The sequence below is a fragment of the Rhinatrema bivittatum genome, chromosome 10 (genome assembly GCF_901001135.1).
Source record: "Rhinatrema bivittatum chromosome 10, aRhiBiv1.1, whole genome shotgun sequence".
In the NCBI taxonomy this organism is placed as follows: Eukaryota; Metazoa; Chordata; class Amphibia; order Gymnophiona; family Rhinatrematidae; genus Rhinatrema; species Rhinatrema bivittatum.
The window spans coordinates 44,535,388-44,561,258 of NC_042624.1; the positions used below are offsets into that span (position 1 = coordinate 44,535,388).

Here is a 25,871-nt window from a genome sequence, read left to right on the forward strand (position 1 = left end):
TACCACTTAGACTGTAAGCTTGTTGAGTAAGAACTTATTGTACTTTAATTCTAAGGATGCTGTAAACTGTCTTGAACAGCATTTGGAAAGGTGAGCTAAAAATCCAAGTTTGTTATTAGCAATATACCTCCTCTTGGAAAAACAGAACAAGCTGGAGTACACAAACCACACATAAGGTATTCTGCTAATGATGGTTTCTCTAACACAGCTTGAGTGGTCTTTGGCCTGCTGGAGGTTAGGGCAGTCTAGACTCAGGTATTCCTCTACAAGGTTTTATCTTTTACAAGCAACTTAACAATTAGAAGCCTGCTTACCTCAGCAGTGCTGGAAACAAATGCAGCAATTTACAGTCACCTAGTTTCAGCTTTTCGCTTGCTTTCTTTTACTCTCAGCTGCAGCCTGCTTTCTTATCCCTCTCCCCAGGCTAAAAACCCTACAACCAGGATTCCCTTGTGGACTGTCTTAAGGTTGATAAAGCTAAATGCTTGGTCCTGGACATTTAAGGAGAATCTAACATACATTCCTTTACAGTGACATTCATAAAAACCCTCACCAAATACAGAGCAAATGCCGACAATTTGTAAATAAAAATATACAAACAAACTGAACTCTTGTCCACTCCAGACTCAGCCCCTTCTCTCCTATTCCCTGCATGAGAAGAAGGGAGGAGCTGGATTAGGGCACAGAATGACTCCTCTTTGCTCTGCTCTCTGCACCAGGCTCACTTCTTCCCCTCCTGCTCCTGCACGCTGCCTGGAGGGGCAGGAGCAGGAAACAGAGGACTGTTCTCTGTTTCCTGAGATTCTTGGCACTGTTCAAGAGTCATCGGACCAGAGCCTTGGTTGCTCACACAGTGAAACCCATGGAGCAGCCTCCAAAATTGCTGTACCATAGATGATCACCTAATGGAAGGGCTGGCTCTGATTGAATTGCACAATGTAGTTGTTAGGATCAAAATTATACTGGAACTTCTTGCTTGTCTATTTTTTGCAATAGTGAAAAGTAAACTTCTATTATAATTATTTACACTTTTGTAAGCAATATTTTTGGGGATCTTTTTTGGGAAGGTAAAGAAGTGCTGGTAATAAAATAACCTTCAAGCTGGATGCAGTTTCCTCTTCCTTTTCTGTTCTGCTTGTGGCATTGCTGCTTTTGTGGCACTTGCCTTTACTTTGTCAGTTGAAGGCAAGAGCACTTTAAATTGTCAGTCTGGATTAAGATAGTGCTTTACCAACTGAAGAAGCATACACTGGCCAGGCTCAGAGTCGCTTCTGTTTTCTTCAGTTGTATCACGAGCAAGCGATATCCCTTGCTTCTATCAAACTAACTTATGTTTTGGTTGGTAGAATACAAATGCTTCTTTATGCAAATTCACTTATGTTTTAATTACATGGTGTGGTTCACATGAAATCATTGGAACAGAATGTGGTAACTCTAATGGTTTGTGTATTGAAAAATGTTTCTGCTTTATCATGTGAGAAATCTTTGCATTTTCTTATTGCAGTGATTTTGAGTATTGTCACAGACTCTTCCACTCACATCTCTTGATGTAGTATTCACTACAGTTTTATTAAAATTAGTAAATTGATACCAATTTTTATAGATCATGGAATATATTTTTCCCAGAAATGTTCTTTTATAAACCTCTTCTCTTTATAAGCTTTTGTTTGCCCAAGTGCTCATCAGCCATGCCAGTATATGTCATTTATTAAATAAAGTACATGATCCCTTTTTAGGAATGGTGTTCAGATGTTTCTTGTGTTTGATGGCATCTGGATATGGAAAGCAGAGTTACTCAGAAAACATAATCTCAGAAAAAGATTAGGTGGACGGAAAGTGGAAACGCATGCCCTTTTACTAATGTCTCTCTATGGCCTGGACTCATCTTTCGCCATACATGAACTTGCAGCACCGATGGAACAGAGATGAAACCCCATTCACTGCTGTTTTTGCAAGGGTTTCTGAAGTCAAAGTGCTATGAATCAGGTGCAGCCTGCAGGGCTTTTCCCCTGATTCAAGCCAGCCCTTCTCTTTCTAATCCAGCCACTGCTGGTCGCAGCATAGACTGACTGCCTTTTAGGACTTGATACACCTGCAGCCTGAATACCTTGCAGGTACGGCTTATTATGTGATGGCTAGAATTCCCTCTTCACAGGGGCAGGCTCTCCTGGCCCAGTCAACAAATACCCAGGTAGGAGTACGTGGGTCTAAGAAAAAAGCATGTCTGTTTCTAGTATAGAGACTCTAATTCCATAGAGCACAAAAAGGGACCAAGGTTTTAATGATGCTAAGGATTTTTTTTTTTGCCTTGTACAATAGCTGATTGGCAGTGGACAGCCACAGCATTTGATTGCTTTGGAACATTGTTTTTCATAACAAAGATTAATATAGGTGCTTGTTTCTTATACATTTGTATATGAATCTTGTTTGACAGGAAAACTACTTGAGAGCATGCAGGTGGTTTTTGGGGTGTACAGGCCCTGTGGCTGCAAAGGTTGCCATTCACGAAGGGATACCTTCACTCATGCCCTTCCTTAAGTTGTGGATTGTCGTATGTTACGGTGGCTGACAGCCCACATTTTCTATTCCCCAGGCACAGCCATGTAGGTGCAGAAGTGACTCCCGTGGTTTGCAGGAACCACAGGCAGGTGTTGTGATGACCCAGAGCCCTTGACAGCAAAGGATTGCTCACCATTCTGCTAAGGGAGCTGGAGCTGCTGCTGAAGGAGGGACGGAGACTGGTTTTGGGTACATAAAGATTAGCTTTCTGGGGAAAGAGGGATGCTGGATGTGGGGAAGGGGAGGAGTGAGAATGCTGTGTCAGAGCAGAGCTACTGCTGCCAAAGGAGGGAGCACTATATGTTGGAGCTGCTGGAACGTGTATGGGGAAGTGAGGAGGGCACTGGTTCCTAAGAGCAAAATGGATAAAATGTCTTATATAGAACATCATTGCTTGTCAGAGAGTAGGAAGATGCTGATATTTTCACAACTTGCTGCTGGCATGATTGTTCTATGTTCTGTTATAACTTCTCAGAGACATGGCTAATTTTGCTCTCTACTCAGAACATGTAGAGGAAGTAATTTTTGTTATATCATACATCCACAGTATTTGTAAGACCATCGCTGCAGTTCATGGCATACGTTTTGTTTATGTACTAAAAACAGCTTAAGTAGGGCTGTTCCATGATTGCACTATGAATGAAGAATTTCCTAATAACTTCTAGCAGTTTTCATAATATTACCTTGGGTAGAATTGTGCTCAGGATTCGAGAGAGACACACAGCAATGCTCTAAAAGCAGTTTATATAGATATTTAACACGCATTCACTGCAAATGGTTCAGTAAAAGTTAATCTCTGACCAATTTCACTGTTTGCTGAAATTAGCACCCGAAAATAGTTTCAGTAGACAGGGAAAACAGATGGTAATTGGTTCTGTAATAGCCAAAACCATAAATGTTAATGCAGGTTGTAAAAACTGTATTTCTAGTTTAATATGAGAAATGCAGAAGATATTATACTGTGCTCTGCCATATAATTGTTTAATTCAAACATTATTACTTTTTCTCTATCTAAAGTAGCAGTTCAGTATATCTGGAAATGCTGAAATCGTTTGTGGGCAAACACTGTAATTTTCTGTAATTCTATAGCTGGTTGGAGATGAACAGATTTTTTTTAAATTTGATTTCCTAATAGCTTCTGATTTCTGTCTCAGAGAGACTGCCATGTTCAGCAAAGGGTATGGTTTGCTCAAATAAAAATCCAAGGCGAAGGTGATGGTGCCTCCTGTGGTAGAAGCATGTGGCTGTAATAATCGGGCTTTATATGTCAATATTCAGACTTTTAGCTACATACAAGCAGCTAGCAATCTTCAAAGCAGCATTAGATAAAAGCAGTGACTCTTACTGGCAATTATGACCAGAGATGAAGAGTTGGGAAAAACGTTTTACATAGTAACATACTAGATTATGGTATAAAAAGAGCAGTGGGGCCATCAAGTCTCCCTACTTATTCCTGTCCGCACTTTTTCTAAGGTGATATCCCAACTGCTGGTCACAGCATTTTCAGGATATCCATAATGAATATGCATGAGAGACATTTGTGGGCATTGCCTCCGTTGGATGTAGATCTCGCTCATGCATAGTCACTGTGGGATTCCTGAAAACCTGGTCTGGTTGTAGCTCTCAATAACCAAAATGGGCCACCCCTCACCGTTTTGTCATTTTCCTCCTTTCTACTCCACTCTCTCAAGTAGAGATAATGGTGGGATTTTACAAGTTTTCCCCGGCACCCCTACCTTCCCGTCTAACCAAATGTCTTGCATCACGCAGCTGTATGCGTTTCTTCATCAGAACACTCCACCTATTTCCCTATGGTCATGTGACCATTCAGAAGTGATGTCACATTTAAAGAGTGTTTGTTTTAAAAGTACACTGTGTCAAGCATGCACCACTTGGTTGTACAGTTCCTATCATAAGATGCACTGCCAGCGCGGGGTGTGAGAGATCACATTTGTTAATTTTTGAACCTGAGTCATACAGTCCTGTTTCCAGGGACATGGGATTTTAGTAATAATGCTGAAAAAAAATCAGTGTAATAACACACTGAGGTAGATATTGAATGGCTAAGTTAGAGACTGTTAAAATTAACTGGATACGTTTCTCTGGCTACTGTTTAGGACTGGGCGGAGGCAGTCCTAAAGTTATCTAGCTAACTTTTCATTTCTTTGACTCCAGTTAAGCAAGGAATTTCAGTTACAAAGAGGAATAGACTTGGATATTTGATTGCATCACTTATTACTACACTCAATCTTCAAAGTAAAGGTAAAGCCCATTAAGTTAAGGATAAAGCAGTTTTCATCTTTGGTCTTCACCCATAGAAGATATCTGCACTGCTGTTACTTAGTCTCCCATCCAGACCGTCACTGCTCATTAATGCCTAGAAAATGCTTCTCACCAAGCCAGCAGATTTAAACAGGCCATTCTCCCAAGTTTTTATTTAACTCAAGGTTTCATGCAGTAAATATGGGTTGCACAGATGCAAAAATTCTACAATAAGGTAATCATATGCAGCCTCACCATGAAGGTGCTCACCCATATGTCGGACTTCCTCACTTATCCACAGAGAACAAATTACTCACCTGTGACAGTTCTCCATAGACAGCAAGATCAATCGGCTCCACAATCCCTCTCACCTCCATTTTTAAAGCTGAAGATTGGCTTGCTGTAAGGCCTAAGGTGATTCATGTGGTACATGGCTCTGTGAGAAGGTCTGTGCATGCTCAGAAAATGCTTGTTTTTTCCTGAGCTCTGAGTTTTTCCATTTCAGCACTGTAGGATGACGACACCACTTGCATGGCTGAATTATCTCGCTATCTTTAAAGAAAACCTGTTGCAGATGAGTAACTTAGTTTGTAGTACGTTTAGGGTAGATTTTTAAAAAAATATGCGCATACAATTTTATAACGTGTGTGCTGGCACGCGCATGTTAAAATCCAGGCCAGTGGGGGGATTTGCCCTGTTTATGGGTGGTGATCGGGCCAATTAAGGAGCGGACTGGGAGGAAACTTTTCCTACCCCCCTTTCCCCGACCCCCTTTAAAGTCCCTTATGCCAGAAGGCTGCTGGCGCGCAATCCCCTGGCACAGCGGCAAATGGACGCTGTACCGGCGGCCTCCAGCTCCTCCCTGCCCCCTGGACCGCCCCTCACTAGAGGCCTGGCTCTTGTGCATGTAACAGGGGTGATGCGTGCAGCCACCCCGTGCACAGGGGATTTAAAATTTAGCTGTTAGTATATAAGGATAGGGTATAATAGACTCGTTTTCAGCTTTCACTGAAGACCTTTAATGTTTTTGTGGGTTTAGGTGACTCAATCGCTAAATCAGCTTTTTACTGGTTCCTTAGTGTTTAATCTGAAATAGGGCTGCATGTGGTAGGGTTTTGGTTTTTTTTTTGTTTTAAGCTTTCATGTTAATTCTGAGTGGCCACTTTTTTACTTTCCTGTAAGAAGAACTGATTTGTTAAGTCATAGTGCATGAAAAGGGTGTGGTTTAATGGGCTATTTACTAATGCCAACAGCGCTGGAAGGCACAAGGTAAAAGAATGCAAATTCATAGCTTAGAAATGACTTACCCCACTGAAACCAGATCTGTGAGTGGAATTATTTCTGCCTTTCCTGAAGAAACTAATCTTTCTCAGTGCAGCTTGGGATTCTTTATACTGATAAAACTTTGCTTTATGAGACACAGGTGAACTCCCCTTATGGGATGAGGATATCTAGATTTGCCTTTTTCAAGGTTGTAGGCTGATCATCACATATCCATTACCACCTCCCGCAGACTGTATGGAACAGCCTGTTTCTTTCCCTTGAATAGCAATATCGCTCATTGATCTTGTCTACCATGTCCAGAGAAACAAAGAATATGGGGGCAGATAAGGCCCATTTCGTCTGCCAATTTGCCTGCTTTTCTCAGTTGATCTGCCTTTGCCTTGGCAATTAAGGATCCTCTGCACTCATCCCATGCCACCTTGAATTCGGCTGCATTTTTTTTTTTTTTGGGAGGTAAAGCCTGTACAAGTAAGCAGGGCCGCTGCAAGGGGCTTAGATGCCCTAGACACCTGCATTGTGGGCGCAGCCACACTGAGCTCGGCCTCCATTGCGCTGGACTGCGAGCAGCTGAAACTCTACTACTCCTTGCTGCCACTCATGGCTGGCGGCCCCACAAGGCTTGGGCCCCCCTAATGATTGGCGCCCTAGCCCCAGGCCGCCAAGTTGTTCTGGTGGCCCAGCAAGTAAGGCTGAAAGAGAAAAGGACAGTAACTTAGGATGCCTGGCAGAAAGCAAAAAAACAAAGAAAACAGGAGGAAGCAGGAACTGGGTTAAAATGATGCCAAGAGAATACAGTCACGTCACACCAGTACATCTGGCATCTGCACCACTTGTAAAACACCTGCAGACACCCACACGCACTTGCACGTAATTCTGGGATGGGCCATGGCAAACGTAGTGGGAAATACGCATGGGGGTGCATTTTCACTAATTCCAAGTGTTCTATTAGCAATCAGGAGGTGCTTGCTCCCTTGTTTGTGCTGTCTAGACACAGCTGCCAGGCATTCTGTGCTCTCTGGTGATTCTAGGCTTTAAAGAAAGAACTACGGTGATGCTTTGACCTTCAGGTGTGTCCTACAGCATGAGGTAGGTGTCAATGGATGTGCAGCACTGTTCAGAGCTCTGCAGCACATATGCTGTGCACTGTAGTGAAGAGGGCACTATGCTAGCCAATATGAATGATTGTGCTATGGAAGGGGGCAGGGTTTGTTTTCTATTTTTGTTTGATTTGATTTATATTCCACCTTTCACCCACCGCAATTTTTAGTTTACTGTATTTGGATCGCCTTTCTTGCAAAACACAGTGATGTACACTTTAAAACATTAATCAAAAGAAATTACCAGCAGGAGGGAGGAAAAGTAGATGATGGAGTGAGGATTGCCATTAGTGCAGCATGGGCGGTTCCAATGGCCAATGTCCCAATTCTTGCAGGCCTGTGTGTGAGGATGTGAAATTATGAGGCCCTAACAGCAATGCAGAGGATGAGGATTGCATGGTCTGCGAAAAAGAAAAGGAGTAGCTAGCGTCCTCTTTTATAGATTTGTTGGTGGAGGCTTGATTTCTTGCAGCTTTTTCCAGTTACCATATGCAGCCCTAGTCGCTCCCTTGCAGGGCCCTTCAGTCTTGTCTTTTCCAGGTTCCCTGCAGTTTGTAGTTCAACTTTTTCCTACAGGAGCTGCAGATCTTTTTTGCAGGGCCCTGTGGCTAATTTTTATTTTAATCCTCTAGGTTGGTTTTGTTGTGCCCATTGATGATTCCTTTTTCTTTATTTTCAGCAGCTGCATATTACACACTAGTCCTGCTGTTCCATGGTGGTTCTGTAGTTTTTTTTCCTTAGGCTTGAGGTCATGGGTTTGTCTTTCATCTGATGCCTGCAGAGGCCTATAGATATTTTACCCTGTGATTGAGAGGGGCATTACCTAGATATCTGGAGTCTTAGCCTCCCTGATAGGCATCACCATTGAGAAAGGCACCAACCACCCGTGGTGCATCAATATGGCATCTGTTCTATCTTAATGCAAAAGCATCTTTCTGCATGATGCCAGGCAAGGGCTGATGCTGCTATCAGTTATGAATCCCCTGAGGCATTCCCGTGGGGAAAGAGAGCTCATCCTTGCCACAATCCTGCGAATTTCACCAGTTGCCAAGGGTCCAGATGATTCCTTTCAGGAAGAAGTAGCCTCCTCTCTTGCCTGCCTGCTATGCTAGCATAGGCAGTTTGAAAAGGAGGTAGGGGGAAGCCTGAGCACAGAAGCAATCAGCAGTTGCTGCTTGGCATCAGTTCCTCCAATGCACCCATAGGAATGGGCAACAGATGGGTACTAAGACAAAATCCCACCACACTCCCTGTTAGGTAATCCTAGGAGTAGGATCTGAAGACTCACAGAGCACAGAATAAAGACTATAAAATAGAAATGTGCAGACAGAAACTGAACTAGAAACTGCAACAAACCAGACTCTGTATGCAACGCAACAGTTAAAAACAGAAACATCAACAGTCCTAAAATAAATAAATAAATATGAATCAATAGTAGTAAAAAACATACTAATAAAAAGAACAAATTATTATAAAACATCTGATGAATAGAACATCCCATAATTAAAAATGTATGTAAAAAATTTCCAGACACCAATGAACTTTCAAAACAGCAGATGCAGACACAGACCCAATAATTAATAAGGATTAAAAAAAAAAATCCCTCTGCTCTTCATAACTGGGAACTTTTTATTTCCAGATGCCCCGAGCTTGTCATGAAATCACAGAAGGGGGTGTCTGTGTGTGTGTGTGTGTGTGTGTGTGTGTGTGGGGGGGTTTGCTTGCAGACTTTCTTCTGTTACATACACATGCTCAATCACCCATCACGCACCCACAAGTGCTCTCTCACAGCTGTGATCACATACTTGCTCTCTCTCTCACGCCCTCCTCTGAAGCACAAGTGGAAGTGGCAGCAGCCACTTCTGCCCTCCAGTTACCGCATTCCCAAGAAAGAAGGGTCCCATCAGCCACAGGGGTTAATGCTGCTCTTCTTTCTCTGGGCCCTCACTGCTACTTCTGACTGTGGCACGCTCTCCTTCACATGCGCACATAGCACACCACTTCCTCGGGCAGGCTGTGGGGGCTGGAAGGAGAGGCCATGCTGCTTCCATTAACTCTGCTGTCATTCTGCCTGGGCTTTGGGCATTTTCAAGCTTGGGTGGCGAAAAGTTCTCCACTGGGCAGAGGAGAGGAAGGGACGAGCAGCTGGGTCAGTTGGAGATAGGAAAGCATGGTATCCTGCTGGAGGATGGTGACCCAGCCGTTGAGAACTGCTACTCTAAAGATCAGAAATTGTCTTTTCTGTGTTCCTGCACACATCTGGAATCAGAACTGATAATGCTATCCTGAGCATAGATTCACTAAGGAAAGGTCCTATTGAACAAATATAATTGTGAGCCATCTAGCCTGAGCTTTATGCTTATTGTCTCAGAAATCCAGATTTGCAGCAGATGATTATTTCTCTTCTTCTGCCTGGGACTCTGACTTGAGCCTCTCTCTGCAAATGCACACCTGGGTGTTCAGGCACTAATGGGTGGCCTCCCTGTGCTTCCTGTATGAGATGGCCAAGAGCTCTAGGGCAGGGTTGTCCAACTCCGGTCCTCGAGGGCCACAAACTGGTCTGGTTTTTAGGATCTCTAATGAATATGCATGAGACAGATCTGCATACAATTGAGGCAGTGCATGCAAATTTATCTCATGCATATTCATTAGGGTTACTCTGAATATCAGATCAGTTTGCAGCCCTCAAGGACTGGAGTTGGATACCCATGCTCTAGGGCTTCTTCCTTCAGAGGCGGGAGGGGTCCTGAAGGTAGGATATCCTTACCTGTCTTCCAAACTGGAAGCATCTGCACCTAGGAGCTAAAAGCACACTGGTATAAAAAAAAAAAAAAAAGGAGCTATAGTACTTTATATATTATGTTATATATTTATCGTATATTATTTAGCACTTTGCAAGTTATTCTGTTAAGTGACTCAAATGTAAACATATGGTTATAGAAAAGCAGAACATATATGGTAAACAAATGTGACTGTTATGAAACCCAGTATGATGTAACAAACAATAATTATCAAAACAAATTGTGTAAATTTCTTCTGCATTAAGAGGAAAATTCAAATTAGGCAGGAAACTGCATAAACTCAAAACAAACTCAAATACTCAAACGACCCATAGGGTCTCCCCCCCCCCCCCCCCCCCCCCCCCCCCCCCGAGATTTTGATAAACAATCATGATTAGCCTCCTCCCATCCCTAACCCTGAGAATGATTCTGTTAAAACACAGGACGCTAATGCAACTAAGATCCTGTTGGCCTTTTGGGGATAATTTAAGAAATGAAAAGCAACCATACTGGAAGAGCCAATATCGTACATTGCACTGGCTGATTCTTACACAATCAGTGCTAGTGAGGTACTCCTGGTTTTCCCAAACGTTTTTAGCTCTTCTCTCCATATAACAAAAAATGTTATTGTATGTTTTATGTGAAATTTAATACTGAAATTGCATTCCATTCCTGGGATTCTAGGCAAATGGTGAAACCTTGAACTGAATCGGCATACAAATTATCTACAAATATCGTAGATAGTTGTAGATAATTTCAGCTGTCACATCAGGAGACATTACATGGTCTTGATAGATGATGTGGAACATATTGGGATAAAAGCCATCACAGCTTGCAGAGAATCCAGTTTGTTTTAGGGGCCTTGCAGCTACTCGCTCACTGCTTTACATATTTCAATCACTAGGCTGAAAAATGCTTTCTTCTAACTCTGAGTGAGGTTTCTTTTACATTGGTCTCTGTCTCTTTTCCTAACTTCTGCTCCAGCCTCTCTTCTATTTGTATTTTTCTCTCTCTCTGTCTTAATCACTTCCTCCTTTCTCCAACATCTGTGTTTGCTTCATTTCTCTCTTCTCTGCTCCTTACATCAATATCGCTTCACTCTCTTGCACAGCTGGGTCTCTTCCCTCCTTCTACCTCATATATCCTCGTTCTCCCTATCCCCCCAATTCTCTCCTCCACTGATCTACTCGCCCTCTATTTCCCCTTCACTGGATTACTTCCCCCAGTCTCCTGTTATCAGGTTCCTTACAGCTACGCGCCTCACACCCTCATCCTCACATTGACTTTCCCTCCCTCTCAACCACTTTATTCACAATCTCAATTTTCCCATCCCCTCCAGTTTTCTCTCCCTTACCCCATTATCCCCTCATACTTCTCCCCATCACCCTCTGACTCACTCTCATGTGCCCCCCCCACTAATATCCTCTCTATCATACCTGCTCCCCCATCACCCCTTACAGCATTTGCACACCAACCCCCCCATCACATTTTTTCCTCTCTCTTAAACCCCTCATCCTCCCAATCTCTAGCTCTCTCTCACTCCTTCCACCGCCATCATACCTTTTGGGGGGGGGTACTCTCACCTCTTCCTCACACCTCTTGTTCTCTCTCATGTATTCACCAACCATCATCTCTGCTTCTCATCACCTCTGGCTTTCTTTCACACAGACACCCTCTCCCACCCCATTACCACTCTTTTTTCACATCCTCCCTTATCAGTGACACAAGTGTGAGACTTCTCTGTTGCTGCCTTGATGCTTTGGAATTCTTTACTAGAAGACATAAGGCAATTGGACTGTTTAAAATAAGTTAATCTATGCTCAAAACTTATCTTTTCAAGCAGGCTTATTATTGCTTTTAATGCCTAGTATCTAACAGTTTCTTCTGGAAGGCCCCAACAGGTTTGTTGGTTTTATATGATCTATTTTATTTTTGTATTTAGTTTTATTGCATGCATTTTTATGGTTTTTGTACCTATTTTAACTGCATTTGTTTTATTAGGTTGTGAAGGTTTTATTTTGATATTTTTGTACATCGCCTAGTTTTTTTTTATCATCAGTGCTTAAGAAACTTAATAAGATAAAGATGAATTATGCCCTGGCACTCCCCTCCGCCATCACCTTTCCTCTTCCTCTCTAATTCTCATGCACCCTCGCATTGCCATTCTTTTTCATCATCGGACAGCCCAGATTGGTAGTGCTGATTTCAGGGAGCTAGGGTGGATACTGCATGCATCTCTCCTTTGGCTGTCCCTAGCATTCAATCCCCTCATCTCCCCCCACTGTTTACTTAAAATTTCTTGTTAATCGCTTCCTCTGCTCTAAAATGAGCTGACTGAAGCCATGTTCAGCTAAACATGCATAACTCACATAAAACTAACAAATCATCAAGTCATAACATCACAAACAAAACTGAAAACTGACATGCTATAAGGGGAAATATTAAAATTCATCCAATGTAAGCCAGCTTAAAACTTAATTTCACACGTTAAACTTGCCCATATTTATGATTATCAAGGCAAAAAATGACATCATTACAATTTTTGCCACTTCTAACCAAAATGTTACAACTAATCATCATGAAGCCAGGTCTCTTGTATTTTACAAAAGGTAAGAATTATTCTCTAACCTAATCTCTATGGGTAATGTATTCCAAAGTGTTTGTACTACAAGCCAGAATGCTCTATCTAGCCTGTAACATAACCCATCTCATTTCTTTGAAACAGGGAACAGATAAAAGTCCTCTGCCTTGAGTTGATTATAATTGGTGATTTGGAATATATCGGAATTTATTGTATACTGTGTTCACTCCCTCTTTGGCATCTACCTCTCCTCTCTCCCAATCACTTACAGCAGCTTGATTTATGCTCCAATGCCTTCTTCCTCTTCCCTGCTCCCCAACTCTGTCCATAGATGAATCCTGAGATCAGAGGCTGTGTCTTATTCCAGCTCCTCTCCTCCTATTAAAACAAGGGGACAGGGAGGGACGGATGAGGCTAGAACTGTGTTTCTAAAGTCACTCGGTACCAGTATTGTTCTTTGATAGCATTTCTGCCCGTGCATGGAACAACAGTGATTGCATGAAGATGAGGAGGAAACAAGATCTACCCTTCACCTCGGCCAGCAGAGACTTTTCTTAGCCCTCTCCCCTGTGGATTTTTTTTTCTAGTTTGGGGATGGGATCAAGCTTGGGGCCCTATCTGTGGGAGGGGAACAGCTGAATGTTAATAAGCTGGCAAGAGAAAAAGTCAGCATCTGCTCTGCTCCGCGGTTCCACCTCTTGAACAAAATCCAGGATGGGAGGGGACCACGACAGAGCCTGAAAGTGGAGCTGATGCAGATTCTGTTTCACACCCGCTCAGTAATAGGCACCTGCAATTACTCCCCTGCCAGAGACTGGGCTTTGGGATCTACCTTAACTGGAATAAAAAGTTCACAGGGAGGAGGTATTAGTTGTAGCAGTGTTGCTGGTTGGTAGGGGGAAGGAGAGATAGGAAGGGATTTTTTATTTTATGATGATCTGGTGGCTGAGGGGAGAGGAAGAAAGAGGGAGGAATATCTTTTTCAGTGATCAACTGGTGGATGACTGGGAGGGAATTATTTATTTTCTTTGCTTAGGACAATGCTGTTGGTTGGCTGGGGGAAGATAGAGAGGGATTTAAAAAAAATGTTTTTTTTAGAAAAGAATTTTTAAAAACTGGCTCATTACTTTCTTAAAATGACAGACCCCCATGAGATTATAGAGTGGGTGGGGGAGGGAGCATATCCTATCCCTGTTCTTTAATTTTCCAAGGGCCCCTCCCCATCGCCGCTGGAACCAGTCCATGTAATTAAGGAAGGGAGCTAGTTGGGCCCTGGCATACAACGCAGGACACAGCAGAACAGAAACCAGACTGCTCTGCACCTGTTTTTCCTCACATGCTACAAATCATGCCTCAATCTCACCCCTCTCCCTTCTGTGGGGACAGGAGAAGGTGGGAGTGAGTTTGGAGCAGACATGGAGAGAAGAAAACAATGGCTGTACCCCCTTTACAGTTCCCTGCAGAGAAGTAACAAGAACTGCTGTTTGAGATTTATGGGCTAGAGCTGCCATCCATGTCCATGTACCCGGCCAGCCTAAATCTTAATTGGCTATATTCATAACATAGCTAGTTAGATACAACCCCTCCCCCCCAAAAAAACCAACCCCTTCAAATGCTGAATGCGGCCAGGAATATGTACCATGCTCCTGGCAGTTTGTTTGGGGGGGGGGGGAGGGGTTCTGCATGGGGCAGGAGGGTTGGAGTAGAGGTTGGCCTGCCTATTTGTTTTCTTAAAAAGAAGATGGGGAGCGGAAGTCAGCTTGAGATGCTATGGCCCACCACCTATGGTCATTCTTCTAGGGGTGGGGGAATCCTCTAATGCTATGATTAACAGCTTTTCTTACTGATTTTGAAGGATGGGAATTGGGTGATTTTTTTTTTTTTTTTGACACTTAACCAACTATATTTTGGATACAGCCAATTAAGATTTAAGTTATCTGGCTATGTACTTACTGTACCTGAACATAACTCGTGTTGAGTTACCAGTGAAAAGGCATGAGCTGAATACACAAATACATGTAACCCAGTAACACCAAATATTGACATTACCCTCACACTTATCTGGCTAAACTGGTCAAACTGATGTGAATTTCAAAAGCCTGGGTTTGTGCAGCTAAGCAGTCAACTTAGTCAGAGCCATCTCTCTGAATATGGCCCTCCATTGAGTTCTTTGTCCCCATTGCTTCCTACTGAGTAGCTGAAGTGTGATTCAGCAGTTTTAAAAGAAAATTTGCGCTTAGTTTGAGCTAACGTCATGGCTTGAGCAGGCTTCCGGCCCTTGGTGGCATCAGGCACCAGAGATGTATGTGAGGGGTGAGGAGTCAGAGCGTGGGCTGCTTTTCAGGCTTGTCAGAGAGACAGTGCCTCTGTGCCATGTTCTTTCCAGCACAGCATGGGCTGGAAACTTGTATGGGATGGAATTTAGGATAAATCTAAGCCCTTAGTATGTTTGTACTCTTACACAATCACAACGCACAGGTTTCTCTCCAAAGTACAAAGGTGTAGGTTCTTTCTGACCGAGCAGTTTCCTCTCTCTCCTTTAGGCTTCCAGCTCAACTGGAATCACAAGCCTTCATTTGCAAATACCCAGGTATTTTCCCCTTGGTTTATATCCCTTCCTTCAAGGTACCTAGTCCAGTCACTGTAGTGACAGTCCTTTGGCCCAGGGCTACTTCCAGAGCCCTAAATGTGACCACTTGATGTCAATACTGCACAATAACAGCTTCCCCCAGGAGCTGTGAATGCTTTCTCTGCGGCAGCCTCAGCAGGACAGCTCTCTCCCCCCCCCCCCCCAGGAGCTGTGCATGCTTTCTCTGCGGCAGCCTCATCTCCAACTCAGGGGTGCAGCGGAGGGGCAGTGCGATCGCTGAGCCTTTAGGTTGGCCCAATGTATGAGTTCGCAGTAGGAGCCTCTGCGCATAACTTCAAATTCATATTTATACTTTTCATACTAGTGGAGGGAGTAGTTCTGAGCAAACCCAGAACAAACCCTAGTGCACCTTATCCTGCATCTTTAAAAATGTGGAAGTGGCAAATATTTTTAAAACAGAGTTCAATAATATATACAAAAACAGCATTTTAACAAGTCAGGTGTTTCCATCACGGTCTTGTGTTTGCTTAAGACTCTTGCTTGCAATATAGGCAAAATTTCCCCAATGAAGCTGTATCTTGCCTTTTGTTTGCTGTGTGTATCTAACACACAAGACAACTTATAAAAAATGCTCTTTCTTCAAAGTTTTCTGTTATAATTTATTGAATAGGAGTACAAAGGTACAGCTACACAGGATAATAGAAACTAAACTTGATAAAAAGGATGAACATGCAATAAACATACAATTATGAGACATATGTGGAGCTGTCTTCTGTACTGATATTTTCAAAACTAGATTTGTCCACTGCAAACAACTTGAGCATGTCTATCTCCAGAGGATGGAGGCTGCCTGTGATGATCATAGAATGTAGTGGATCACCCATGTCCACATTAATCATTTGCTCTAAGGGCCCAGCAGCAATCTTCTGGTTTGTAGCACCCACCCTTGCTAGGCCAACACAAATTGTGTTCTCAGTGATTGCTGCAAAACAAAAGATAAAAGGATAACATTTTAAAAACCTTCTGAGTACTGTTTCAATGACAAACTTGTTTGTTTCAAGCTTCATTCTACCTACTCATGTGAAGGTTATTGGTGAGTGTACCGAGTATGAAAAACCTGAATTCTTTGCAGTTTGCAGGGGAAGATTGCCCTATTGGGGGATCAGGCTTCCTCCAGTGGGCTGGTTGCTCCTATCACGTGATTTTTTAATTTTATTATAATAAACTTTCCAGCCAAAGAGAGGAGGGGCTGCTGCAGCCCAAAGAGAAACTTGCGGGGCTAGGAGTGCAGCCTGCAAGGCCACGGCAGAGCCCATCCTGCGGTGGCCTGGAGACAGCCGTTCCAGGGGCCAGGAGAGAGACCTGCAAGGCCGCGGCAGAGCCCATCCTGCGGCGGGAGGGAGACAGTCGTTCCGGGGGCCAGGAGAGAGGCCTGCGAGGCTGCGGCAGAGCTCATCCTGCGATGGCCAGGAGACAGCCGTTCCAGGGACCAGGAGAGAGGCCTGCAAGGCCGTGGCAGAGCCCATCCTGCGGCGGGAGGGAGACAGCCGTTCCGAGTGAGGCCTGCAAGGCCACGGTAGAGCTCATCCTGCGATGGCCAGGAGACAGCTGTTCCGGGGTCAGCAGAGAGGCCTGCAAGGCTGCGGCAGAGCCCATCCTGCGGCGGGAGGGAGACTGCTGTTCCGGGGCTAGCAGAGAGGCCTGCAAGGCCACGGCAGAGCCCATCCTGCGGCAGGAGGGAGACTGCTGTTCCGGGGCTAGCAGAGAGGCCTGCAAGGCCGCGGCAGAGCCCATCCTGCGGTGGTCAGGAGTCAGACGTTCCAGAGGCCAGGAGAGAGACCTGCAAGGCCGCGGCAGAGCCCATCCTGCGGCGGGAGGGAGACAGTCGTTCCGGGGGCCAGGAGAGAGGCCTGCGAGGCTGCGGCAGAGCTCATCCTGCGATGGCCAGGAGACAGCCGTTCCAGGGACCAGGAGAGAGGCCTGCAAGGCCGTGGCAGAGCCCATCCTGCGGCGGGAGGGAGACAGCCGTTCCGGGGGCCAGGAGTGAGGCCTGCAAGGCCACGGTAGAGCTCATCCTGCGATGGCCAGGAGACAGCTGTTCCGGGGTCAGCAGAGAGGCCTGCAAGGCTGCGGCAGAGCCCATCCTGCGGCGGGAGGGAGACTGCTGTTCCGGGGCTAGCAGAGAGGCCTGCAAGGCCACGGCAGAGCCCATCCTGCGGCAGGAGGGAGACTGCTGTTCCAGGGCTAGCAGAGAGGCCTGCAAGGCCACGGCAGAGCCCATCCTGCGGCAGGAGGGAGACTGCTGTTCCGGGGCTAGCAGAGAGGCCTGCAAGGCCGCGGCAGAGCCCATCCTGCGGTGGTCAGGAGTCAGACGTTCCAGAGGCCAGGAGAGAGGCCTGCAAGGCCGCGGCAGAGCCCATCCTGCGGCGGGAGGGAGACAGCTGTTCCGGGGCCAGCAGAGAGGCCTGCAAGACTACGTGACCCTTCCTCTCCCCCCACCAACTTTGCAGGAACTGGGCATCAGATATCCTGTGGGCCAGTTTTGAAAAAAATCCCCCGGGCCCATATTTTCCTGCAATCTGCCCTTGGCAGTTTGTGATACATTTCATTAACTTAACACATGACGTTATGTATGTATAGATGATGGTGGATATTACAACACAGGTCCCTCTCAGATTTTCAAAGCTAACGTATGTCATTGCCTATGGATAATTCCATGTGTCAGGTAACGAAAGGTATCTCGATGTGCAAAAAATCCAGTTTTCTCTCTGCTAATGACATCAGACTCTTAGATCATTTTTCCAGATATTATAAGCAGGATTTCTGAGAGAACACAACAAATGCCATTTGGAAATAGAACTCACCCATCTCATTTTTGTAGAATGTCTTAGCTGTATAGATCAAAATATTAAGCTTAGGAAAATGGCACTTTTTTTTTGTTAAGAGTACAAAATACAGACCACTGGAAAGATTAGCTATTGTATAAAAAATATACTTCCAACTTCTTTATTTATTTTTTTAAATCTTATATGCATGCAGAGTGAGTCGGTTAGGTATTCATGTACCTGCCAAAATGGATATAACACATGCACATCCCTATTAGGAGGGTTATGTTCAGTAACCAAACATTTTGGTAACATCAGTGTGTTTTTGTTTAGTAGACATAACTACTAATGAACACAGGAAAATGATACCGTCCCCAAAGCCTTTATGTCCACTGCTATATTGCTGCAAAAGATGAGTAACTTTCAAACATTTAATTATAAAAGAAAACATTTTTTAAGAAATTTGACTAAACACTTAAGAGCATGGTCACTAAAGCTTGTATAGAAAAAGGAGATTTTTCACCCATGATTGAGAGAAGGAACTGCCAATAGGCCCAAGTACCTTGCTGGATATACTCAGAGATCTTTTCATCTGATTAAAAAAATTAAAAAGTAATAAGACGTATATTTTTCTACAAAAGCTAATCTTTCCAGTTAGCTGTATAGAAACATATAAATTACATGGTTTCTCTAAACTTGCTGGATGAGCTAATTTCAGCTTCAGACAGGATGAAGCTTAAAGAGGATGAACTTAAAGCAGCAGTACAAGATAATTCAGCCAAAAAAAAGAGCAAAAGTCTTAGGATCCCTTTTTTCTCTGATTTTTATTTAATTTCTGAACTATTAGTTTTTGAAAGCACCTCCTACTTAGTCACGCTCATCATAATAAATAATTAGCAAATCAGACGCAGCTATAGGGATTGTCATGCCAAACATCACACTGCTATAGACAAAATATGATAAACATACATAAACAGTAAAAGGAAAGGAATTTTAAAGAGAAAGGTACGCAGATATCAAATAAAGCACAAAAATATAAACACAAAAGATATCAGGATAAAAGGGGGAGCTTGATATAAGCTAAAAACAGAAAAAAACAAAAAAAGGAAAAAAAGAGAGCCATAACCAGACAAGCTATTTTGCAAATCCTACTGCTTCAAGATGCCAGTCAACTCTGTTTAAATGAAAAGTATTTAAAATACTGAAAAAGTGTTACTGTAAAGTCTTATACTGCTGTTCACAAAAGGAATGCGCTACTTAATTTATCCTTTATATTAAAGAGAGCTGCTACCGTGTCTGATAGGCAGGAACTATGTCAGAAACGCATCCTGAACATTGCAGAGATTCCCATACGCATTATAAGTACTCTCTCATCTACTTGCTGACGTTGGACTTGCCTGCATCTAGCATACAAGACCCGGCGGCAGGAAACCAGGCTTCAGGAAACTGTGAATACTTTTCTTGTGAGGATGTCCATACTAATAGGTGGTGGCAGGGAGGGGTGAACGGCATTCAAGAACTCCGTTCCCTTTTCCAATTGCATCCTTCCTTTGGAAGTTTGCATCAGGAAACCCAACACATTCCCTGAAATGAAAGCAGTGGACAGAGCTTCAAGCTGGGGTAGAAGGAAACACAATGGAAAGAGATGGGACATTTTTGTCTTCAAAATTAGCCTTCCATTTAGTAGGTAATATTCTCCCACCAAATTCCAGGAGAATATTAATTAACAATACTGGAGAAAAGTAAGTGGATATACAATTTCAAAGCTGACAAGTAGCTGTGGAAAGAACAAAAATACATACCTAGCTGTAGGCCCTGATCCCTTCTGTTTTGAATAATCTCCAAAAGCTGCTCAGCTGCTCGGTTCACACTCATATACTGAGGAGGCTCATAAATCTTCTTTCCCCTGAAATCACAGGTTCAGGTTGCAGGATTAGTTACTTAAATGGCTGCAGACCCTGCTGTGCTTCATGCAGCTTCTAAAGAAGGCATCCTGTCATCCCCAGCACCACAGGCAGCTTGGTTTCCATCTCATACTCTCCCATACATGATGACAAAAACAGTCTAACATAGGAAAAATATAATCAGACCTTGCAACCAAGATTAATTCCTATGTGATTGAAAGGTTCAGATGGTTTCCATCAGACTTTACTGGCAGCATATGGAGGGATAGCATGAGTTCTAAGCTAATGAACAGCAGCTTTTAGCTGGGAGTTACATTTCCAATGCTGCACCTCATCAGGCAGTTCCCTGGGAGCATCCCATACTTTCTCCTGGAACAATGGCACCTCAGCAGTAAGGATGTGCAAAATGGAACAGGTTCATTTCACGAATATGTACGGTGTCAAAATAGTCATTATAAACTTGTTTCATAAAATGTTTCACAGCTTTTCATGGATGTATAAGAAAGAGAGAGCAAGGAGTCTCATCATTATCAGGTGCCATTGTTGATACAAAGGCTGGCAACCATGGTGAGTCCATTCTTTTATTTGCCCATGCTTTTTCTGGCATTGCTCCCCACTCTCTCTCTGGTCCTCTATCAGATATGCAGATCTCCAGTACTAAGTTACCTAGTTTGCCTTCAGAGCTCCTCAGCAGGGCTAATCAAAATAAAGCTTAATTTTGCCATTTTTCCAAGTTTTGCTATAATATTTTCCATGTAATTCTATTACAAATAGACTTGTCAAGGTAATTGCTTTTTGCGAAACTTTCTGCAAAGGTGAAAAGTCATTTTTATTTGCAAATCTGTTTGCACATCTCTGCTTAGGAATAAGTTGAGGATTCTCTGCTCTGGTCCAGAGCAGGCCAGATATTTTCCAGAGCCACCGCAGGCACATGCTGGCCACATCAGCCGCAGCTATCCTCCTTGGAATTCTGGTCTCAGGACCTTGTGCACTGGTGGCATTCGCCCTGGCTTACTCTTCAGCAGAATACTCTGCACTGGTATGGGCCCAGAGCTCTCATACCAAAGCTTCTGCTGCCACAACTGAATAGTGCAATGCAGATAATTTCAGGTATATTAATGGCAACTTCAACTTTCTGGCCTCCAGTTCTGTTTCATGCTCAACCACAAAAATCCTGAAGGACTTGCAAATCTTCAATATCCTTTCCAAGATAAATCAGATCATCAGAATGCCTTTGTATGATGATTTGAAGAACCTTCTATGAACAAAACTAAAATCTAGGAAGCCCTTTGGACTTGCAGTTGTAATTCTGGAGGATTTCAATGGTGATGATCAATGGCGTGTAATCTGGAACAATTCAACAGTTCTAAATAAGCATTACTGACCCTACTGAAGAACTGTCAGGTTTTGACTTGTGACTGAAGATCTGCCTAGAAATTCTTCCAATGGAAAATGAGACATAGCCCAGATTGTAATTGTGGACCAGCACCATAAACCATAGATCATATGTATTCTTCTTGCCCTAAGTGTTTAAGGGTTGTTTGACATTCTGATACAGAGAGGTGAATTGCAAATTCAGTCACTGACCTATGAACTAATCGTTGCAATTTAAACCAATTCAATACGAAGATAGTATAGAGCATGGGTATCTGACCAATCACTTGGCTTTTTATATGCTAATTCCTAGTGTTTTGTCCCCCCTGCCCCTCCCCCAAGCTTCTGGTGATTTTTTTTCATGGAACAGCAAAAGCAACATCTGCTTCCTTTTCTGTTGCAGCAAACAAGGACAACAGAGAAACTAGGGAGAAGGTAATTATTAATTACAAGCTAGTTAGATCCAGAGATAATACATATAGGGGAATAACAGATCAACCCATTTTAATATCTGAATTAAAATTGTGCAAAACATGACTGGTGGAAGAAATGAAGAAGGCTTGGACAAGTTCCTGGAGGAAAAGTCCATTAACAATTATTAAGGTAGAGTTGCAGAAGTCCATTGCTTATTCTTGGGATAAGCAGCTTGGAATCTATCCACCCCCCCTTGGGATCCTGCCAGGTACCTGTGACCTGGATTGGCCACAGTTAGAAACAGGATACTGGGCTTGATGGACCCTTGGTTTGACCCAGAATGACAAGTCTTGAGAATTACCCAGGCAATAGGGCAGCCAGTTTAAGCTTGTTTTAGCTTTGTTTCAGTACTTTGTTACATACTGTATTTTTGTTTGTGTTAATTAAATATCAAAGTTTCAATTCAACCTTAATTTATGGATGTATCACTCTTGAGAGATACAAGGGTTATATGCATTATAAAATCCTGAGCCACTCAGTTGACTTTTCTGATGCATAAATCCTCCCCTATATGCAGTCAGAACAAGTTTGAACCTGGGCTTCAAGGCATTAATAGGATGCAATTCAAGAATACAAATGCCATCATATGCAAACAATATTCTTTTTTTTTTTCTTTGCCCAGCAGCTTTCTCCAGCTCTTTCGGGGTTTTAGTTATACTGGAACTATTCCTTCACGTGTAGCTTTCAAGGGTTTTTTCACAATTTTTATTCTCTTGAACCTGACCCAATCATTGTAGCAAGAGCCCGTGGGCTAAAAAGCCGAGATCGTGGTTCCCTCCGGAACTCAGAACAAGCAAGCCCTTGAGCTAGCCAGTAGGTGTCGCTGTTGTGTTCCTTTGCCACAGGGGCTGTGAATGCTGTCTCTGCAGCTTCCCCAGTCCTGGCTGACCTGAGAGGAGAAAATTAGATTCCAAAAAATAAAATGCACCATTTCAGTTTTACTTTGTCCCAACATTCCTAAGCTTGCACAGTAATAGCATAAAAGCTTCTAAATGCTGGCAAGGATGCAAGCGTGTTCTGCAGCTCCAGAATAAACAAACCTCATTCATCTCATTTGATTCTCTAAATATGAATCAAAACCAAAGAAAAATGGCAGGATCTCAAAATAATCAAAACCTATTTCTTGTTACTGCTTTCAAATTTGGGGTGTATCAGCTAAAATAATTCTTCATCAATGTTATAAATTCAGAGCTACAATAAAATGCTTCTGTTTAGAAATACAATTGAATGTAATTATTTCCATAATTTTGAGGCTATTTCTGGCTGGTGAATTGTTTTCACATAGACCCACTCTGCAACATTTCCTACTACTTAATGGCAGACATGATAACCAAGCCATCATTCTGTGTGCCTTTCATTTTTTAATTTTAAGCATTCTCTATTAAATATCGAATGGAATAAGATGTTGATTTTAACAGCTGACAGCCCATGATAAATTACAATCTCGCATTACTGGGTTTTTTTTTTTAAAGAACACTGCATTTTAAATTTTGATAGTAGTGGTTATTTCTGTCCTACGTAGATTCATTTTGGCTATGCTTGCCTCACTGCTAATAACAGGACAGCCCTTAAAAGTTAATCAATGACAGTTTACTGGTATCTAGACGAGACTGCTACTTTTATTCCAATCATTTCTCTATACAAACCATATCAGAGGAAACAATATATCCATGCCCCCAGCTCAGCCAATATTGTGAAATTTCCATAGATAGCAAGCTGAATTAGACTTTTCATGTGGGTGACATCATACAATAGCACTGAACAAAACTCTCTCTCTTAGGGGTCAATGTAATAATACCTGTGGTGAAATCAGTGCTATTTTTCAGCACGCGCAGTAAAGTGGGCGCCTCCACAGGATGTAATAAGGGGATGGCAGGCAAATGAGATATGCGAAGAAAATTTGCACACAACAAATATCTGTGCAGATATGCATGCTACAATGCACGCTGAAGGCCCAATGCAATAAACTGCGTATAAACTTGCATTGATGTGGTGACCCATGATTAATTCTCGGTTGAAAGCCTTCCCCTTTCATAACTCACCACGAGTTAGTGGCCCGGGAGTGGGACTGAAGGTGGGTAGAAAAATATCTAACCCCTTCATGATCCGTCACAGACTGCGTAGGAACTATAATGGCAGATGGCGGTGAGCAGAGGAAATGCATCAGAGATTTGGGAGGGGCTATAAAACGGCACAAGAAAACTTTGAGAGACATGGTAAGGCTTGAATCTGCCTCAAAGCCTCCCCTTACTCCATTCAGCTGCGAGATTGTCATCCAAAAGCAGCTGGCCACAGTATCAGGAGTTTTCTGTTCAAGGTTGCAGCAGCAACTGCACGCTTCACAATGCAGCGACATATATATATATATATATATAACCTGCTTTAATTGCTGTAAATAAGCTATTATATATAACCTACTTTAATTGCTGTAATTAAGCAATAATGTTTTAACCTGCTTTAAATAAGTCACAATGCATAACCTACTTTAAACCTCACACCTCTACAATCCTTCTGCTGTAAATATCTCATCCTGTAAATACCTCCTTTTCAATTTTGGTTACACTCCTATACTTTCTCAGCTGCTATCCTTTCCTCCTCTATCTTTCTCCCTTACTCCCGCCCCTTTCGTACCTGCTCCATCTCCCGCTCCCTGTTTTTTGTAATTTTCTTCCTCTCTCAAGTTTTATTGTAAACCGGCGCGATGTGCCCGCACGAACACTGGTATATTAAAAGCTGTTAAATAAATAAATAAATAAATATAAGGTAAAAGTGAAGCCAGTGTCAGCAGTCAGCATTTCTGACATGTGCCTCTTCCCTCTCTGACCTCTCTTCTTGCTTCTGCCACTTAATTCTTCAACCTCCAGACAGGCACTTAAACTTAACTCCTGTCCTGGCTCAGGCGCTAAAAATCCCACTTAAAAAAACCTGCACTAACACCAGTGCGGCTCTCTGCATTGCCCCTGAATAGTTAATTGCCTCCTTTCATGACATTAGCATAGATTTGTCCTAAACCAGCCACGGCTTTTTGAGTGGGTTTGTGTGCACGTTATTTTCTGCGCTAACCGCATTATTACATATATGTGTAAGATTAGCGTGGGAAAACATATGTAATACCTTGCCCAAAAACCCACGGCAGGTCTCCCGCAGCTTAGTACATTGGCCCCTTAGCTAGTAGGGTGTTTCCTTGTGAACCTCATCAGTTGATTTTAGAGCTCATTCTAGCTAGTTGTTAGACTCTCCAAGGAGGCGGGCTGGTATTTAGTATGTTTATTTACAGAATGTTTATATTTAGTATGTTTATATTTATATTTAGTTTATATATATTTAGTTTATATTAGTTTATATTTATTTATATTTAGTTTATATATATTTATATATATTTAGTTTATATATATTTATATTTAGTATGTTTATATTTACAGAATCCCAATATCACCCTTCCACCCAAGGGGTGCCGCAAGGATCATTGCTTTCACCCACGCTTTTTAATATCTACCTGCTCCCACTCTGTCAACTGCTCACAAAACTAAGCCTGAAACACTTCCTCTTCGCGGACGACGTTCAGATTGTGATCCCTATAAAAGAATCCATCACGAAAACAATGGAATACTGGGATAGTTGCCTACTAGAAATCAAACACCTCCTCACCAGCCTAAACTTAGTACTCAATGCCTCGAAAACGGAATACCTGCTTATATCACCGGAAAACAACAACACACACTCAAAGCCACCAGCCCTCCTTCAAACCACTCACGTAGGAGACCTAGGAGCCATCTTAGACAACCGTCTTAACCTCAAACCATTCATCAACCAAACCACCAAAGATTGCTTCCACAAATTACATATTCTGAAAAGAATAAAGCCACTTTTCCACGCTCAGGACTTTAGAACAATCTTGCAAGCAATAATCTTCTCCAAACTAGATTATTGCAACTCACTACTACTAGGCCTCCCAGCTTCATATACCAAGCCTCTACAAATGGTACAGAACACAGCAGCCAGAATCCTTACAAACACCAGGAAAAATCGACCATATCTCCCCAATACTCAAAAACCTGCATTGGTTACCGATTCATTACAGAATCATGTACAAATCCATCACTACCATCTACAAGGCCATACACCAACACACTCAGCTCGA

The 25,871-nt window shown here is 42.9% G+C and overlaps 1 protein-coding gene across 3 annotated transcripts in view; it reads right to left on the bottom strand.

Moving 5' to 3' along the window:
- Positions 1-15,804: 15,804 nt before the first annotated feature.
- The window catches only part of DPH5 (diphthamide biosynthesis 5), a 119,096-nt gene continuing 109,029 nt past the window's right edge, over positions 15,805-25,871 (bottom strand). For 2 of the 3 annotated variants that reach the window (XM_029618063.1, XM_029618061.1), the window contains exons 6-7: positions 19,781-19,884; positions 15,805-16,135 (exon numbers count right to left, since the gene is read on the bottom strand). In XM_029618063.1, coding sequence (XP_029473923.1) covers positions 15,900-16,135; positions 19,781-19,884 — 340 coding nt within the window. In that variant the 3' untranslated portion in view covers positions 15,805-15,899. Of the gene's footprint in view, positions 16,136-19,375; positions 19,563-19,780; positions 19,885-25,871 lie in introns of all 3 variants that reach the window. The other variant, XM_029618062.1, reaches the window with a different exon arrangement.